We start from the raw sequence: 19056 nt of genomic DNA, 5'->3' as shown, positions 1-19056 counted from the left end.
GGAATAATGGTCACAAGCTGGTAGAGGGTAGATTTAGGCTAGATATCAGGAGGCGCTACTTCATGGTCAGGGCGGCTAGAGTCTGGAACCAACTTCCAAGAGAAGTGATGCTGGCCCCTACCCTGGGGAACTTTAAGAGGAGGTTAGATGAACACCTTGCTGGGATCGTTTGACCCTAGTAAGCTTTCCTGCCACGGCAGGGGATCGGACTAGATGATCTGCTCAGGTCCCTTCTGACCCTAGAAACTATGAAATGATGAAACTATGAACTAGAAGTTCAGTGCACATAAACCAGTTTCAGAATGGCCAGATGTTTAAGATAAACCTGGTTGAATGTAGTATCAGACTTAACTGATTTGGGTCAAACTGGTTTATGGAACTTCTGTCCCAAACCCCTTCCTGGTTTAAGCTCAATCACAGTCCCCTAGCATCCCAGCATGCTTTTCAGCCCTGGGTGAGGCTGTTTGTTTCAAAGAGCAGGGCTGGTCCCAACCCTCTCCTCTTTAGCTGGAGCTCCAGCTGGCTGAGAAGGAGGTGGAGACTGCAGACACAGCAGCATCTGCTTGCTGTTCAGGCAGGGATCCCTTCCTTCCTCCTCTCTCACAGCATGGACCCCAGTGCCATGGACCCCATCCGGCATCTGTTCATGGTCACACCACCCCCATTTTAGCTAATGCTGAGTGGTGTCTATGTGTGTGTGTCTCCAACTTTACTGGAACGAAGGCAGACAGAACAGTATCTGCTTAGTGCTTTTTGCAGCTAATCAACAGGTCAGTTGGTAATGTCTCTCCATTCTTTCTTAAAAATGTTTTGTAAAAAGCTGTTTAAGAAGGGCTTGAACTTTGTTTTCTTGATGGGTTGATAAACTTTTTGTTTTGATAAGCTCCTTGCTGGCTTGCTGTCAGTGTTTAATGGGGGACAGAGAGAGGTGTGAGAAATGACCTGGTTTGCAATTAATGTTGTTCCTGTCATTTTGCTGCAGACAAGATGAAGAAGTAAGGAGAGGGAGATTGAAAAGCTCTGTATCATCAACAGTTGCATTCAGTTGATACAAGCAGTCCTCCTTCCACCCCCCCCCCCTTTTGCCTCAGAGTGCTAGTTACAAGGGGGGAGGGGGTGGGATCTGGCCACACTCCTGCCCCTTGATCAGTGAGCAAGGGGGAATGCCTGGTGAGGACTGCTTCCCCCTCCCCCTCCAGGCACACCCAGGCTGGGGACTGTGCAGGCTGGGGTGGGGGTTTAAACTCCTCCATAATTATAATGTCCTGCTGGGGCCTGGGCATGCCCCCCTCTCCATCAGCTCAGCACTGTAAAATGGAGCGAGGGCTCACTCTAACATTCCTCAGTTTCTAGCCTGAGCCCCTGCAGGCATGTACCTATATGTCCTGAATCAAAAGTGAATGTCTATCCACTTTAGGGTTACCATATTTCCAGATCTAAAAAAGAGGACACCTGTCACTGGGAGGTAGGGGGGAGGGAGAAATATGGTGGTGGGGGGCAGTGACATGCCCATTGCCCTTCCTCTGCCCATTCTGTTGTCTCTTACTGACAAGCCACATGCCTCCCTCCTCCAGCAGCTCTGCTGCTGCCCCTCACTCTGGACCCATTGACCCTAGCCCTGCTGGTACCCCTCACTCCAAAACAGTAGTACCCTGCTCTGCACCCCTTGTTGATGCCCCTCACTCCCGACCCGCAGACTCCCTGCAGCCCTGCCAGTGCACTGCACACCCAACCCACAGTCATCCGTCCTATCCCCTGTGCCCCTCAGTCTCGACCCACAGCCCCCTGCCCCCTGGGCCTGCCAATGTCCCTCGCTCCCTACCCACAGCCCCTAGCCCCCAGCCCTGTCAGTGTCCCACATTCCTGATCTGCAGACCACTGCCCAAGCACCTCCTGCATTGTGCATATGCCCTTCCCCTTCTCTCTCTCTCCCATTTGCTGAAGCCTGCATGGGGAGCACATGACCCAACAGCCAATCACCTTGCCTGCTGCTCCCAGCCCCAAGCAGCCTGGCCAGGAGAGCAGAAAACCTGGACATTTCCTCTTATTTTAAAAACCTGCCCAGATGCAGTACAGGAGGCCAAAAAAGAGGACACATCTGGGAAAGCCCAGATATATGATGACCCTAATCCATTTGCAAATTAATACAATCTCTGCAGGTTAGTCTAACCTGCAAAGTTGGAATCAATTCAGGCTTGGTTTTTTGAATGTCTGGCCCTAGCCTTAGTATTTAAAAGATAAAGGATCTAGCAGCTCAAGCTTTATGTTTACAGAAGCTAATTAATCTATAAATGTTAGGCTCAGATCTATTTTTTTCAAGTATATAGAAACAGTCTAGTTTCTTTAGCTAATTGGGAGATTACATTTAAGGACTAGAGGGAGATTACAACCAGCCACCCTCCTTTTATTTGGAGAACATCAAATAATCTTTATTTTGCTAGTTAGTAAAAAGATTTTATTAATATGCCCAGTGTTTGTGAAGAAACACCTTAGTGGGTTATGTCATTAATGTCTTATCTACACCAGATATAGCCTCTAAGGAAAGTATGGTCTTATCTAGAACTCCTTGCCCCCTCACATGCATGTTTCAGACCTTTACAGGTACACCAGATACTATTTGGAATTAAGTTTGCTTTCAGCTAAATATTGGTTTAGTTTGAACTGATTTACTGCTAATGGACAATGCTAGCAAGTGTTACATTAAAACAGTTTAGATACTTTTCCTGGTACTGCATTCATAATGTTTTGGGGTGGGGTGGGGTTTTGCTTTTTTTGTTTGGTTGAAAATTCTCAGAATTTGCTGCTGTTTGACATGTTAGGAACTGGTAGGGTAAGTACCCAGCATACATAACAATGGAACAAACTTTGATTAGTGCTGTATATATTGGGGTGAACTGCACTGGTTCAGTACAGGAGCCACCCTGGTTGATTGCACTCTGTGCTTTGGTTGATATAGTTTCACTTGTACAGTTGGGAACCATTTGGTTAATTCTTGTGTGCTTCCAAAGAAAAACAAAAGTGCATAACATTAAGCAATGACACTTAAAAAGATATATATTTGAATGGACAATAACTATCTCTCTGGTGAAACTAAGACACCTGTACATTTGTTCTTGAGAAATGGGAGGAAAGCACATTTTACATTACCTCAATGACCCTGCTATTCTGGACAGGGTCTAAAGTAAATTAAGTTGGCAGCTGGAAAAGTTTACAAAATGATTTAAGTTTTAAATCATTCTCAGAGGAATTTTTTAGGCATATTTTTAAGAATGGGAAACTTCCCAACTTTTCCTTTTCTGCAGACCTTGGAAGTAACTAGTTTGAACCTTTGACTCAGTCTTCTGTTCCCTTTCCTTCTGTAACAATAAATATTAGATTAAAACAGTGTACATGAAGTAGCATAGGAAGAAAAAATATCTATAAATATGACCCAAAGATAGCTTTAGCGTTTGTTGAAGGACTAAATTTCAGCAGAAGATCTTGTTCTCAAGGATGTTCTGTAGGACAAATAGTCAACAGATTTTGCCCTTTTAATCTTCATACAAATATCTTTGCTTAATAAAAAAGCCTCTGATAATTTGTTGGAATTTTTCTGATGATTGGCAGGCAAAGAAAATGTAGGGTGGGTCACATTTGTGTGTTTTTATTGCTACAGGGTTCTCTTACCATGACTTTGTACATGCTGGTAATTTTATGACAAGGGAGAAGGTAAATAATGAAGACGTATCAGTCACCATCCACTGTTTTTGCTGAAATCCTAGTGTGTTGGTTTAGTTTGACCTGTACATCTTTTATAGATTTTTCTTACATATGACTTATGAAGGGGAAAAAATGTTTGTGCCCCTCCTTTTCTTTTAACTCTTTTCTGATATGAAATGCCATCCCAAAAAACAATTAATTATTTCCTGCTTGCTTTCCCAGGAAAAATGACAGGTTTTTCTTATTTCTTTCTACTGAACAACACCCAGATGACTGGAGCATTTGTACAACAATAGAAGTGATTGACATCTGAGAAATGGGGGGAAGAGTTTTTTTGATGAAACTGTTTAAAGTGTGGGGAGTGGGAAGAGAAGGAGAAATCTAGCCAGTGAAAAGCAGCTGTAAAACTGGCAAATGGGCTGCCAGAGCACTCCTCCAGTATGGGAATCCACAGATGGGAAAGGTCTGGGGAAAAGAAGATGAAGCTGGGTATCTCTACGTGTGTATGTCCATGCCTTAGCAATCCATGGTTGCTGAAACATCCCATTGGTGTGGTAGGCAGCCCTCAAGCTATTTTAGTTGCGTCTCATGGACAAACTGATGGTAGGCCTGGATGAAGGAGCATACAACTGGAGAGGGGCAGAATCTGAGTATTTGGCCTTATGGGGTATGTATGTGAGGAGGGTGGAGGTGGATTTTCTTTTACTAATATTTTACTCAAACTACTTAGAAAAATTAGAACAAAGGGGTTTTCTTGCCCTTGAACAAGTTAGCTAAAATTACAGAAGATAAGGATATATTTTATTTCTTGTATTTCTTAATTCAAAAAAAGATGCAGAAAAACAAAATGTCCTGCCTTTTTAATGATCTGGCATCTTTAATCAGTTGAAGACCCAGCCCCATTTTTTTTTACCTCACTCATGCAGTTTACCCCTTAATTTTTACCCATTTCTTGTCCTCAGAAGCAACACATTGTAAATGTGTTAATTACAGTCCTGTGACCCAGCAAGCTTATACTAAAATCCTCCAGCTGTGTTCAAAGCCCTGCAAACCTATGGGCAGGTTTGAATCTGTATATGTGATAGAGAAGCAAAGAGAAGTAAACAGACATTGGTGTCTTGCTTATTATATTTGGGTTTATAGAAGTAACAGTCACTGCAAAACTATTTTCCCCCCCAACAGAATTCCATAGTGTCTATTAAAGAGCTTTGTGGACTCCCTCCGATTGCCAGTCTGAAGCAGTGCATCCTAACTTTGTCCTTACGGCTTATAAACAGTGACAACACACCGTCCGTCACTCTCTGTATGAAAGATACGTTTCCTTACTTGGAACCCCTGGGCACCACGCCTGATGTACAGAAAAAAGTTCTAGCTGCATATGATCTGGTACGTTCTTTTATATCTATGAGTATTTCTTTTCTTCTTCTGTTATTTTGTTTTGGCTTGACTTTAAAAATGTGGCTTGTGAGTTCACCATGACTGCATTGCTTTGTGAGACGCACCTTTTGAAGTCAGTGTGGCTATTTCTACAAGCATCTAAATAATTATCTATGTGTATGTATATCTCTCTCTCTATATAAAAATAAAACCATGATTTATACATATAATATATCTACATATCTAGAAATTTTCATAATCAAGATATATATGTGATAATATAGAAATCTAGTACATATTATATATGTTGATAGATAGATATTTATAATTAGCGCACACATGCTGATTTTTGAAAATTGATTGATATATATATTTTAAACACAGTTGCAGCTAGTAGGGTTTGGAGCTAAAAAAAAAAGTAACAGCTACACAAGTTGACCAGGGGCACAGTGCTGTTATCATTCAAAAGCAATCTTACTTCTTTGATGCTCTTTGCTGACTTCCAGACAGTAGAGGGTGAGGTCATTAGAAAGGGAAGAAGCCTGAGAAATACAGTGAACTAGACATGAGAGGTTCAGTTCCCATTGCCTGTGGTCAGTTATTACAAGTAATGTCAACTGGTGAACTTAATGTTCTTGCCAAAACAAATAAATGTTGGTCCTCAGAGGAGTGTGAAAAAGTTGGAAGGGAAGTTTTTTAAAATGCCCATGTTCATATATAATGAGGGATTGGAGTGGTCTTACTATAAATTGGTATTTCTGTATACATTAAGGGCCATGTTAAAATCATTCCAGTTAAAACAACAGTTTGGCCATGTCTTATAAATTTTATTTATTATTGGGGACAAAATATGAACTGTAAGTGTATAATTTATAATGGCCATAACCTAGAATTGTGACTCACATATTGTACTACCATGCGTAGCAAAATACTGGGTTATTAGAGTACCTCCCTTTTTGCTTCCCTTCCCTGGCAAATAGTCTACATTGATTGATAACGTATATTTTTGGTGAACTCTGATTTAGATATTGTATTTTGTTCCATGAGAATAAAACCCAATCTTGTTATATTATTTTACAGCTATTCGAGTGAAAATGTTGCTGGTTATGGCCTTATGCCTATAAATCAGGGCTGTCCAACGGGGAGACTGGGGTCTATGTGTAGCCTGTGAGGGATTAAGTTGTGGTCCCTGGGCTCCCACTCAGCCACCACTCCCCCATCCCTCTGGCTACAACAGCAGCTGGAGTCCCTGGCTCCTCTGGCTTCTGTTGCCTGCCCCTGTCTAAAGGAACAGTGTGGCTTAGCCTGGGACATGAAGAATGAGGTTGAGGACATGCGGGTGTGCAGATCAGCAGTATGGTGTGGTTTGGGGGTGGTGGGGAGAAGGGCACCCACATGGGCGTATGGTGCAACAGGTTGTATCCATGTAGCATGCTGCCCAGGGGGCCCAAGGGTTGTCCTGGTGTGGCTTTGAGGATGCCCCCCTACTGGAGCAGCCTGCAGGACATGTGACCCCTACTGGCAAAGCTGTTTGGCATCTGACTCCTGGCTCTTCAGAAGTTGGACGGCCCTGCTGTGACTAATACAATGACAGAGTCATTTCTAATATAGGATTGCCTCCAGAAATGTTAGAGGTTGCAAGATAGACTGAACCACAGATACTATATGCTGCATGTTTGTTTTTTTTTTGTCTCATTTGTTTTTATTCTAATGTTTTCCAAGATAAACAAAATGTATCTTTTGGGGTCTGGGATGATTTACAATTTAATTTTTTTTAAGTTATTTTAAATCTCCAATGATGTTTGAATTTTTTTCAAAAAAAGTTTAGTACTGAATAGAAGTTAATTAAATTTAAGTAATAAAACTCCAGCCATGATAACATAAGCCTGAGGATTTGGAAATCCAGTTGGCCTCTGTAATAACTGAAGTCATTATTTTGGAGCCTTAGCTTTTCTGATCGAGCTGCTGGCCTGAAGATCAGATTGCCATATAAATAAGAGCCCTTTTCCTGGAATTGATATGTAGTATCTCATCTTCATAACTATATTCTGAAGAATACATGTGAGTTTTTAGGAATACCTTATATGTGAAATACCTCTTTTCAATTTAGATAAAATATTTGTATAACTTTTTTCATACAGAGGCTTTAGGTTTTGTTGTGGTGCAGGCGTGTGTAACTCTAAGGATACATGCAGACGTTTGCCGCACCTGATCTATGATCACACAGTTCACTTTAAGCCACATGATCGTAGATTGGGAGCAGCTTGTATACATGTTCAGCAGTGCTGGGAGCCATGCCAGCAACCTGATCTAAGTAAATTGGGATGGGGGAGGGTCAGGTGGGATGAGGGTGTACAGGGTTAGCGGGTTCCTGGGCAGGTCCAGGGGACATATGGTGGGATAAGGAGGGAATAGTGGGCCTGCAGGGGAAGATTGTCTGTCCAGGGGTGGAGGGGTTACGTAGTGCTAAAAATAGTCCAGTCAGGGGAGTAGAAAATGCTCAGTCCCAGGACTGTGCTCCAAATGTGTGCAGGTGCTCAGTAGATCAGGCTAACCCCATTCCTGGTCTTAGTTCACCTCCTCAGGCTATCTGCATAGATCGGCATTTAGATTGACCTAACCCTAGTTAGGTCAATCTACATATAATGTCTGCATGAAGACACCACCAGAGATTGAACTCTGCACAGCAGAGAAGAAAAAGGGCTCTTTCTGTGCTTGTGTCAGGGCTGAATTTGACCCATAATCATAACTAGTGGGTCCCTGGGGCTAGGAAAGTGTTGTTCTTGTGGGCTTTTTTGGACAAATATATATTACATAGTCACCTGACAGTGCAGGAGACTGGACTTAATGGTCTAAGAAGTCATTTCCAGTCCTATATTTGTACTCGGTTTTAACATGCTAAACCATTACTCATTTCTAAAAAGAGAAAGTATGTGTCAGATATTTTCTATTTATGTTATAAATCTATTTTTTTTAGATAGTGACCACCTGCAGAATATTGACAGATGTCTTGATTAAAAAGTAATCCTTATATCTCAACTTGAATATTTGAAAATGTAACATATAGGGCTATCCTTTCAAGTGTCTGAACACAGATTATTGATATAAAATGGAACACTTCCTTTTTATGGTGTTTGTAATAACTGTTTAAACCATTTGTTGTTTTTTTTAATATGGAAATGGTGGTTTTCCTGTAATAGAAGTTTCTTAAGAATATGTCAGCCCACATGACAGTCTGGTTAAACTGGCACACACTGTACGTTTATGCCAGCAATAGGGAGTTTAAGCTAGAAAGCTTCAGTGAACTCTGAATTTAATTAAGATATGCAAAGAACATGTGTGGATAAGTAAAGCGATAAGGAGAGGAACAGAGCAGAAGGGACAGTCTCTTTTGTTGTTGTCCAACACTTTTTAACCAAAAGAAGCTATTTGTATTAATAGACTTAAAAGCAAAGGGAGGCTTTGGCAGAACCCTATGTAAAATGTTTTGTGTGTGTTTAAAGAAAAAGTATGCTGGGTTTTTAAATTGTTAGTGGGGATTATTTCAAACTTCAGATACTGATCCTGAAAACACTTCTTTTACTTTCACAAGTTGTCAGTATCTTCAAAGGACTCCTGTGAGTAAGGGTGTGAAGGTTTGGGTTTGGAGCTAGGTTCTAAAAAACCCACTACTACCTGATGGTACATATGAAGAATGAATTGTATATTTAGCACGTTATCCTTTATTAATGAAGCATATTTTTAACTGCTTTTTCAGTGGCATTGTCAAAAACTTGGCTTTAAATTTCATACCTTTGAAAATTAGCAAATATAATTTCATCTTGTTCAGTCTGAAGTTGAAAGGATCCGTAGCTGGTGAAAACTAGAAAGACTACTTTTCCTTTGAGAGACAATGCATTTCAAAAGTTTAAAAGGCTTTTATGAGAACTAATCTACAATAGAAAAAATCTGCTATAACTTGTGGATTTTTTCCATGGGAATCTGTCATCCGCCTCTTTCTGAAAATATTGCAGACTTACCCGGTGTGTTAAATGGGGCATGGACAGTTCTGATATTCCGTGCAAATAAAGATGCAGATGCTGAGACCTATAGCAATGATCTTGAAAACAATTAACTGTCTGTTATGTTGGATTCATTTTTTGTTAACAGAATGCTAGACAAAGATTATTTTATGTGATTTGTTTTTCCTGGAAAATTAATTTTACCATTGGACCCTGCTAGTGTAGTACCTCCTTAGCTATTTTAGTTGGGGGAGAGGCTCTACCAGGAAAGAAAAAATGACATGTGCTTTGTTTTAGGAGCTGTAACTATATTCCAAAGCTGTGTTGTTTTTTTAAAATGGTCTCATTACAGTCATCTTGTGAAACTTCTCTTTACTTTCTGTCTCCTGAAGATCACCATGAAGACCACTATAAAGATGTTAGGATGTGGGGATCGGGTGTGGTGGGGGGAAGGGGAGAAGCACTGAAGAGTAGAAAATAGGATTGAGTCAGTTGAAATGTAAGAAAATTAAACAGAATGCTGACAGAAAAATCCATACAAATATTTTTGAAAAATTAAGAAAATTTAAGAAACATGGTTTTATGCCACTTTATTTTCTCAACTTGGACAGAATTCTGATTATTCTCATTTATTTTGTATAATAAACTGATCCCACCAAGCATTGTGTTTAATTCTCATATGGTTATATAGTATAGTGTATCATTTTATCATTTGCAAAGCTACATTTCAGAATTTTTCCATGAAGGCATTTCTTCTTTCCCCCTCTTTATTTGTGCACACTCACTTCCTTTGAAACAAAAACTTGCTATCTGAGGTTGAACAATTTGCAGCTCGCCTTATAACCTGTCAAAGTAATTTAGAAGTTTCTTGATCATGCTTAGGAGGGAGAGCGTTGAATTATTTATGGCAAAATTATCCAATTAATTTGGGATCATTTTGTTTGGGAATTGTTTGAAAAATCCTCTTTGCCTTCAGTATTCATGTTTGTAAAATAATTTAGGAAAACAAATTTAGGAAAACAAATTTAAGGTTATGAGTGCTTATTTAACTATTAGCAATTAGTGGTGACCATTCAATTAAAGTATATGTATTGTTTTTCTTTCCTGATTGGGTTACAGATCTCTTTTAAAAACAAATGATATACAGCAGCAAATAACTAAATTAATATTCCTATTTGCAAACAAACATGCTTGGCTGTTGGGCAGATAGAAATTTTGCTATAAATATAAGATCCATTTCTCATGTGTGCAAATATTTATGTACAGTAAATGATAAAGAGGTACAAAGTTTAGTCAACTGAAAAGTCATTTAGAATACTGTTTTTTCATATTTAAGTATCTCTACTGGAATTGATTAAAGGAGTTACTTGGGAACAGGTGCGTAGGTAACAAAAATAAACTTTTTCCAAGATTTTGTGAGAGAGGGAAAATCTGGGATGGAAGAGTATTTAGTTTCCAAAAAGAGATTAAGGATTTTTGAGAGAGAAATTAATGTCAGGGAAGTTATAAGAAAGTAAAGTAAGTAAACATACTGCATACAACCAACAGGCAAAAAAAGTAATACAGTTTTAGTACAGAACTTTTGTGTTTGGCTTTCTTTGCAGGATGATTCTTGGCATGGGTATATTTCCAAATAGATACCACAAACCCAGATCCTCAGTGGATATCTGTTAACCTGTATGAGCTGGGAAAATGCCCCTATGCATACACCACATTTCAAATTTCAGCCCTTTCACAATTATTTGTGTGGGCATCAGAATGAAAAACTTAGTTCTGATGGGGAACATACATTTTAAATCTTAAATAAATAAAAATTGGCTGCATAGATTTTCCTAAACGTGCCCAACAAAATTCCTATTACAGCCAGGATAATTTCAGTCCCAAAAGATCACTGTTCGTAAAGCTCTGAATGAATAACAACAAAGGGTTTTGCAAACTTAACTAGAGTGATTGGTGCCAAGTGAGTTTTATAATGCATTGACGTCAAACATAACTGAAGGCAGAATTAAATCCAGTGTGTGAAAATTAACTGAGCAATGAGGGTATTGATATTTCCTTTTAGAGTTTGGGTCAATATTTGTATCCAAATATGGACATAGATTATTTTATTTTCATTGTTTTATTTCTCAGTATGTCTTTCTCTCCATCTGTGTGTACATCTCCCTTGTTTGTATTTCTTTCTTTTCTCCATTCTTATTTTGCCTTCTCTTCTTCCAGCCACATCCATTAGTTCTTTCCAAAACAGGCTTGCAAATGAGCATATCAAAACTCTTTTCTAAATGAAATACCATTAGGCTGCCTTTATATCATTATTTTTCCTAGCAGAAACTTGTTCAAAATACCAAATAAAAACTCCAGGTATTTCTGCTAACTTGTAGTGAGCTTGTATCCATGTTAGTTACTTTATTTTTCTGATAGTTTTGTTCCTCATAAGTATTTGTAAAGAAAAACACTGAGCAGCATCAACATAAAATTCAGCATAATTTTATTTAGACTTGCATGCAACTTGTTATCATAATGCAAGCTGTTTTATTTTGAACTCTCTTGGATCATGTCCTTGAAACCATTCTTCTTACACCACACAAACTGTGCATATGCTTACATATAGAAAATCAATTACAATATATATTGGGAAAAACATAAGGTATTCTGTATGGCCCTGTCAGCATCTTAACATTACTGACTGTTACAAGTCTTGCTTGCACATGATTAATTGCTTGGCTGTTTCTTGTCCGAAGTGCCTGCAAGAAATGCTTGATACTGAAAGGTGGAATACTGTTTAAATTGTCATGAATCAATTTGCACACTGGATGTTTTGCCGATATGCTGTAGTTTTGAAGAGACTGCTACACTCCTTACTCAAACAAAATTGCCCATTGTCTGAGGCAGGCTGAGGAAATCAAGGCACCAACAAGAAGGAAAGTGGGGAGGGGAAGAGAGAGTTCCTCCCTTTTCCCTTGTATTTTTCAGTCAATATCTATTCTTAAATCTGTGGAATATTTTATGTTTTGATTCTCTGAACTATGCCACTGTATCATTTATCATCTTAGGATAGGTTATACTTTAATTTGCCTACATTCTTTTGTTAGAGGCTGCTGTGATATTTTTCACTCCCTTTTTCAAAGTACAGTATAGCTTATATCAGAAGAGAAAATATGGTGCTGGAATTTAGCTAAAAAATAAATGATATTTTTTATTAGTTTTTTTATTGATCTTATATGAATTTGCTTTTAGTATATACAGCAAATTATCCTGTAGTCTTTTATGGCTAAAGAGTTCAGGCATTCCTGTATAGGTTAGTATCATGTATATTAATTAAATTTACTTATTCTTGTTAGTAGTACCTTAGTTTATTAAAAGTGAAAGTAAGTGAAGCAAAAATGGGCTGATCTAAATTTAATGCTTTTCACTTGCACTGAAATGAGACAAATAGGTTTCATTTTTGATATATGATCAGTTTCACTTTGTTTCTTATTATTTTTTTTTCTATTGTATTTGTATGTTATCCATACTCATGCAATAAGTAGACTAAATCAGTTTATTGAACTTCTGTCCCAGATCCTCTCCAGATTCAAGTTAACTCACAGTCTTCCAGCATCCCAGAATGCTTTGCACTTCCCTTGTAAACCCCTCTTGCAGGGTGGGCAGGTTAGCCTCGGCCCAAGCTGTCTGCTCCAGCGGAGCAGTGAGGCATGCACTAGTACCCTCTGGCTTCTGGCCTAGGCCACTGCAGCCATGTAGCTGCATTTCTAGAACCAAAGATGAATGCTCATTTGCTTAATAATTCAATCTACATAGCTTAGACTAACCTGCAAAGATTGAATTGATTCAGGCTCAGGCTTTGTGACTGTCTGTACTTAGCCTAGGAGGGTGAGGTACTTTGACATGGGACCAAGTGGAGTTGATGAAAGCAAAAGTGTCATAAGCTGCAACTGCAGTGCCATTTTCTATTAGGACATGGGACCATTATTGAGATTGGGCATATAGTTAAGGAGCATCCTAAATTCCCAGCTAGTTGCCTAAACAGATAGCTGGAGGCCTAAATTATAATTTTGGTCAGCTTTAGGGATTCAGGTTTTATAAGTGGGCTTATTTTAAGATGGTTTAAGATTTTAGTGTGGCAGCTTTTATGCCTGTGTATTTTCATTTGCTGCTCTGCTTCGTGTATGGATTGACTTTTAGTTTAACTGATTTTTTTTTTTCTTTCCCTCCTTTCTTGCTGACAGTTTTTTCCAAACTGGGCTAAAAGTGGTTTCTTCCATTCCCCTGCCATTTTAATGAATGCATATTTTTGAGAGGTGAAGTTGCTTTTTATCCCTTTTGTAGATTCTTTTTCTGTGCTTTTTCTAATTCCTCTTTTCTACTTTTTAACCTGTGGCTGTATTTGTTCATATCATTCATTCAAGAACACTATTAATTTCTGCAATGGAAGCAATTTTTTTACTAAAATTTTAGCCACACTACTGAAATCTGAGTTTTCCCTTTGTCTTCCATGGGGCTAGGTCTTCGCCATCCACCTTATAAAATTTAATCTTTAATGTTTATTTTTTGGGGGATTTTGGTGTAATGCGATAACTGAGTACTGTTTCTTTATGTGATATCTTTCACTTTTTCAGTAGGTTCTGATCAAAACAGATTATCATTCTAGGGCCTGTGTAATATGATTTGATAGTTCCAGAAAAATTGTCACAAAACTTCAGTGTTTTTCATCTTTGTTACAAGAACACAACAATAGAGGATTAAATCCTCTTCTTCCAACCAAAAATATTGGGGAAACTCTCGTATCTAAGTTACTTTGTTGTGTTTGTTTCACTGGGAAAAAAGCTTGTTTAATTTTACATGACAATTACAGAAAAGATTGAAAACATTTACAGGTCAATTCTGTTATGTTTTCACTATTTGTCCTCAAGGTGATAACAGCAAGGAGATTCTATTAGAATCAAGAGGCGTAGGGACTGGTCTTTCTGTTTTTCAGTAGAGAAAAGCTGACTTATCATTTTAGCTTTCCCCAGTAAAACATTCTGTAATTTTTGTTAAAGATATTTATGTTTCATAGTCCTAATATAACTCTGCTCAAAAACTGGTAAGAAGAGATGTTGTCACTGGTAGAAGTGATACATTTTTGTAGTTTCTGCAATTTTACCGGTATGTAGAGGCTCAATATTTTCAAGACATTCATGTCAATATAATTTCTTTAATTTCGTATTAATATCATTTCTGACAAAAGGGTTCATATGCACAGGGAATTCTGAACTACTGTAGTTCGTCATATAAGTCGAATTTTGAAGCCCAATTTTTAACTCTTCAAATTCAACTTCAACTTATACACCATATCACCATCCCTTGCAAGCAGCGCCAGGCTTGGTGCCCAACTTATACCAGCCCCTGTGCAGCCTCACTGAGAGCCAGGCACCCAGGGGGATGGACACATGCTGCAGTACCGCTTGCAGGGATGAGGCCAGGCTTGGTGCTTGGCTGGTGAGTTTCTGTTACCTGCAAGCAATACTGCCTGGGCTGCGTCAGCTGAGTGTCAAGCCTGGCCTTGTCTGCTGTGAGTGGTACCGCCAAGTACCAAGTCTAGCCCCATCCCCTGCAAACGGCACTGTGGTCAGCTGGTGTGGCTGGGCTTGGTGCTTGGCAGTGCTGTTTGCAGTGGATGGGACTGGGCTTGGTGTTGGGCTGGCACAGCCCAGGCAGCAACACTCATAGGGGATGGGACCATGCCAGCAGAGCACTGAGCCTAGCCCTGTCTGCTGCAAGCAGTGCTGAGCCCAGGTGTACCAGCTGAGCGGCAACGCTGCTTGCAGGGGATGGGGCTGAGGCAGCCGAGTGCTGATCCCAGCCCTGTCCCCTGTGAGTGGCACTGTAGCATGTGTCCACCCCCACCTGGGTACCTGGTCCACAGTGAGGGTATGCAGGGACCAGTATAAGTTGACCCCATCTTTTTGATCCAAAAAGTTAGGTTGACTTCTACACTGGTTCTATGAAATTCCTAACTTTTGGGATCAGAAAAATGGGGTTGACTTATACACTATGTCAACCTATACACTGTGAAATATGGTAGGTAAAAATCCTTCTAAGGAATAGTTTTAGAACACTAAGAAGTTAGGATTCTGTCCCTCTCAGTCCTAACTCTGAAATTAACTTTATTGCTTCTTTGAGTCTCTCTGGATATGTGTACACACACAGTGCAATGCCATATAAAGATACAGATGGAGCTTCTCAGCAGCATAAAGTAGCCCTGATGGAGTGGTGTGTCACCACAGCTCTGTTCCTTGGTTATTTTGACCTAACACTGCATCATGTTGTGCAGATGTGTCTTCTGTCTCTGTTCCCCATCTAAAAATAGGAGTATCAATACTTAAATTTATACCTGATTCCTAGGTATATTGTGAGGATAACTGAATGAATTTAAAAAGTGGATTGGTTAGAATTGTAGGAACAGACCCATAATTTGTAAAGCATTGTGAGGCAATCCTGAGAGAGGTGCCAAACACCCCGTGCTCTGATTGGTGCCTGCAGATGAAACTGGGAGTGCCTAGACCATCATGGAATTAAGTCCATGTTAAAGTGTGATTCATTATATTCTTTTGCCAACATGACAGTTTTATTTTGTCTCTGGATGTGCTTGTGGTGATTTGCTCTTTTTTTTTTTTTTAAATAAAAAAAAAGAATCTTGCTCCATGTGCTGTTGAGGCTCCACTGAGGGTTTTGTGGATAGCAGCAGAAAGGTTCCTTTAACACAAGATTACTGTATGCAGTGGTGAAGAAATGCCGGAGGGTTGCTCTGCCCAGATGAAAAGAGAAAATATCAAAGAGAAGAAATCAATATGATGCATGAACAAGCAAATAATAACAAAAGAAAGGCATTGGATACTATCTAGACAATTTCAGTCTGGAAGCTAGCCATGGATAATGTTTTGTCACACATAATTTTGCCCATGGTGGATCCAAATTTCCAAAGAGTTTTGGAAATCTCAGGAATTTGATTCCATCTCCAATTAGCATGTGATAATTTGCCAGCATCTTTGTAATGATTTCACAATGTTCTTCTGTTACTGAAATGATATACTGTTAGATTTTAATGCCAGCAGGACTAGATTCCTTCTAGATATTAAGGTAGTTCAACTGTAGCTACATTTGGTTCTACCTTATTTTCTAGCAAAATCTAGCTGTGCATATGTGGGCTGTGTTACTATATATTTATATTGCTTTTTCCAGTCCTTCATATTGTTTGTTACAGCTACTTGTAAGTTGTCATAAACATTATTATAAGCTCTTCAGGGCACAAAATGTCCTGGTCTGTATTTGCACAGTGATTTGTGTTGACACTGTTTGGTTTTTTGCCAGTTTGGGTTGTCTCAAGGAAAGTTAACCTGGATTTCTCCCCAGGTTTCTTGTCACTTGCATTAGGGAGATGAAAAGGCATGTTTGTCTTCCGTCTTATTTAACACTATTAATATCCATTAATATCAAGGAGCCAGCAGACAATTGTTTTCCATATTTAAAAATACTAAACAGCATTATTAGAAAGCAGACATTTTCTTGAGCCTACCTCCTATGTAGACTGCACTCGTTATTTGAAAAAAAACAGTTTTTTAAAATTATAATTGTGAACTACTCACGTATGCTCCGTCCAAACATTCATTGTTTAGTGTTTCTACTGGAGGGAATGCTCAGACACTTCATTAATTATGCAAATTAAGAGTGATACGTTGAGTTATATGGAATAGATTGTTTAGAATGAGAGACTTTAGAATGTTTGACAAAGTAACTTCTACCTCATACAGTGCAGTCAGAAGTAAGGTTGACATCAATGGTATAGGATCAGGGCCTAACATTTAGAGCTTTCACATTTAACCTATTTGATGAAAACATGAACTGTTACAGTGTTTGAGGCAAGCTTACACAGTTTATGCATTTTGCTTTTTGCACTTTTAGATAAGTTATGATAAAGATCATGGCAGTACTCGGACTGATTCTAATCTCATTTGCGCTGCTTTTATGCTATTTTAACTTAAACGGTTTTAGTATTATTGCTTTTGATTTACATTAGTCAGACAGAAATTCTGCTTAAGCATATATATTTTATCTTTCAGGATGTTCTTCCTTCCTGTGAAAAACATATATGCAGTCTCACATAGTTTTGTAAAGCTGGCATTGAAACAGTTTCTTTGCTTGACTGGGCTTTTGAAGGGTTTTGAAAGGTCTGTAAACATGAAAGAGGAAATGCAGTTTTACTGAAGATGATAGGAGAGTCAGATTCTTTATTATATGACTTATTTTTGTTGATGTATGATTAGTTTGCCTCTGCCTTAGATCCAGGGTGATAGATAAATAAGCGTATATCCTTTCGTTTGTGGACAGTCCCATTGAAGTCGCCGGTTATTCTCTTCGTTAAAATATTAAGCAAACAAAAAACCCCAAGCATAGCTTCATCTGAGAAATTGGCTGTGATTTTTTCCAAAGGGAAATTTAAGAAATTCTGAAATCATTTGGACTACTATAATACTTGGAGTATGCAAGGGCTTAAATTCTTACTTGAATTGGGACCCTTAATTGCTTGACTTTTTTTTGCTAGACACTTACTTGAATGGCTTAATTTATCTTTTTAATGTTTCGTATAAGGGAGAGAATTCTAATGAACTCACCAAACCTTCATTTTCAGATAGTGTACAATGCTGGATTTGAGTTGTATTAGTTTACTTTCTGTTGATATCACTTCTTCTTTTCTTTGTGTTACTTAAAATTGTTTCTAGCTGATGTAAAACAGCTGTTCTTTGACATCTGTGACTAAATATTTCCTGAGACACTGTCATTTATTTTGATATGGAATTAGGAGACATGGTAGGAAGGTTTGAGCTAATCTTTTTAGTCTTACTTTCAGAACAGTGGGTTTTTTTAGTTGTATTACTTTTCTCATGAGTATACACTGAATGAAATCCTGGTAATTGTATCTGTTTTTCATTTATTTTCTGACAGATGATTCAAGAGAGCAGGTTTCTTATCGAAACAGCAGACACCATTCATGACAAGATTGTTCAGTGTCAGAAAGCAGGTAAACTTGTATTCTGTAAGTCTATGTTCAACTGGAAAGAGGTGGAAACAACATGCTGTACGTTTCTTAGAGTTCACAACAGGAGAAGCATCTTTTGCCTTTGTCTAAAACAAACATTATTTTGTTTTACACTGGTACATCCATTCTCCTGAAAACTAGAAGACTCTGTGTCAAGGAAAGAACTGAAGAATTCTCTGTAAGAGATGCTTTCTCCACTTACCTTGCCTACTCCAAAGGTGCTTTGAAACTTATGCAAATATTTAAATGAGTAAAATGAACTCTTTTTAATGAAAAAGGAGTGGATAAGGTAGGGCGTGTGTAGATGAAACGGGGGCTCTAAACTGAAGTGGTGCTTTTAAAAAGCACTGCTTCAATTTAGGGCTGATTAAACGCTTTTGTCATACACATGCCCCACTGCTTTACCTGCCTCTTCAGCAGAGAGGGGAAGGTGAGCTGCTGGCAGGCACAGCGGTCCCTGGGCTGTGGGAAGAGGGGGGTGCTGGTGCTTCCCTCTGTGACCTTTAAACACAATTAAACTAATTTAGGCAAAAATTTAAATTGCCCTAATGATTGCGGCTGTGGGTTATGTAGTGCCGCAGACCCGTCTGCAGCACCACATACCACATGTTCAAGTGTTATCTGTGCTGCAAAGTAGCAGCACTGGGTTTTTGGGGGTTTTTTTTGACCCTGGGAGGTCCTGGGGTCAAAAAAACACATGGGGAAAAAAAAAAAGTGGGGAGGTGCATGTAGGGATAGCACATGCCTCCCAAAACTGGAGTTTGGCTCGCAGGTAAGGCTGCTGGACCCCAGGTGGGGTAGCTGGAGCCAACAGAGTTGCTGGCCCCAGCCTCCCCTACCGCACCTGGGGTAACCTGCTGCATGCTGGAGGGTTGTATGGCACAGGCATTCCCCAGGGGCAAG

General features: G+C 39.1%; 1 protein-coding gene across 1 annotated transcript in view; it reads left to right on the top strand.

Annotated features, from left to right (window-relative positions):
* Positions 1–19056, top strand: part of PLCL1 (phospholipase C like 1) — a 339376-nt gene that overhangs the window by 270877 nt on the left and 49443 nt on the right. The window contains exons 3-4 of the mRNA XM_019554294.1: positions 4882–5085; positions 18060–18135. Coding sequence (XP_019409839.1) covers positions 4882–5085; positions 18060–18135 — 280 coding nt within the window. The remainder of the gene's footprint in view (positions 1–4881; positions 5086–18059; positions 18136–19056) is intronic.

Source organism: Crocodylus porosus, unplaced genomic scaffold (assembly GCF_001723895.1).
Source record: "Crocodylus porosus isolate Cpor-Errol unplaced genomic scaffold, CroPor_comp1, whole genome shotgun sequence".
Lineage (NCBI taxonomy): Eukaryota > Metazoa > Chordata > Crocodylia > Crocodylidae > Crocodylus > Crocodylus porosus.
The sequence above is the reverse complement of the archived record's forward strand: the minus strand, read 5'-3'. Positions and strand labels throughout refer to the sequence as shown.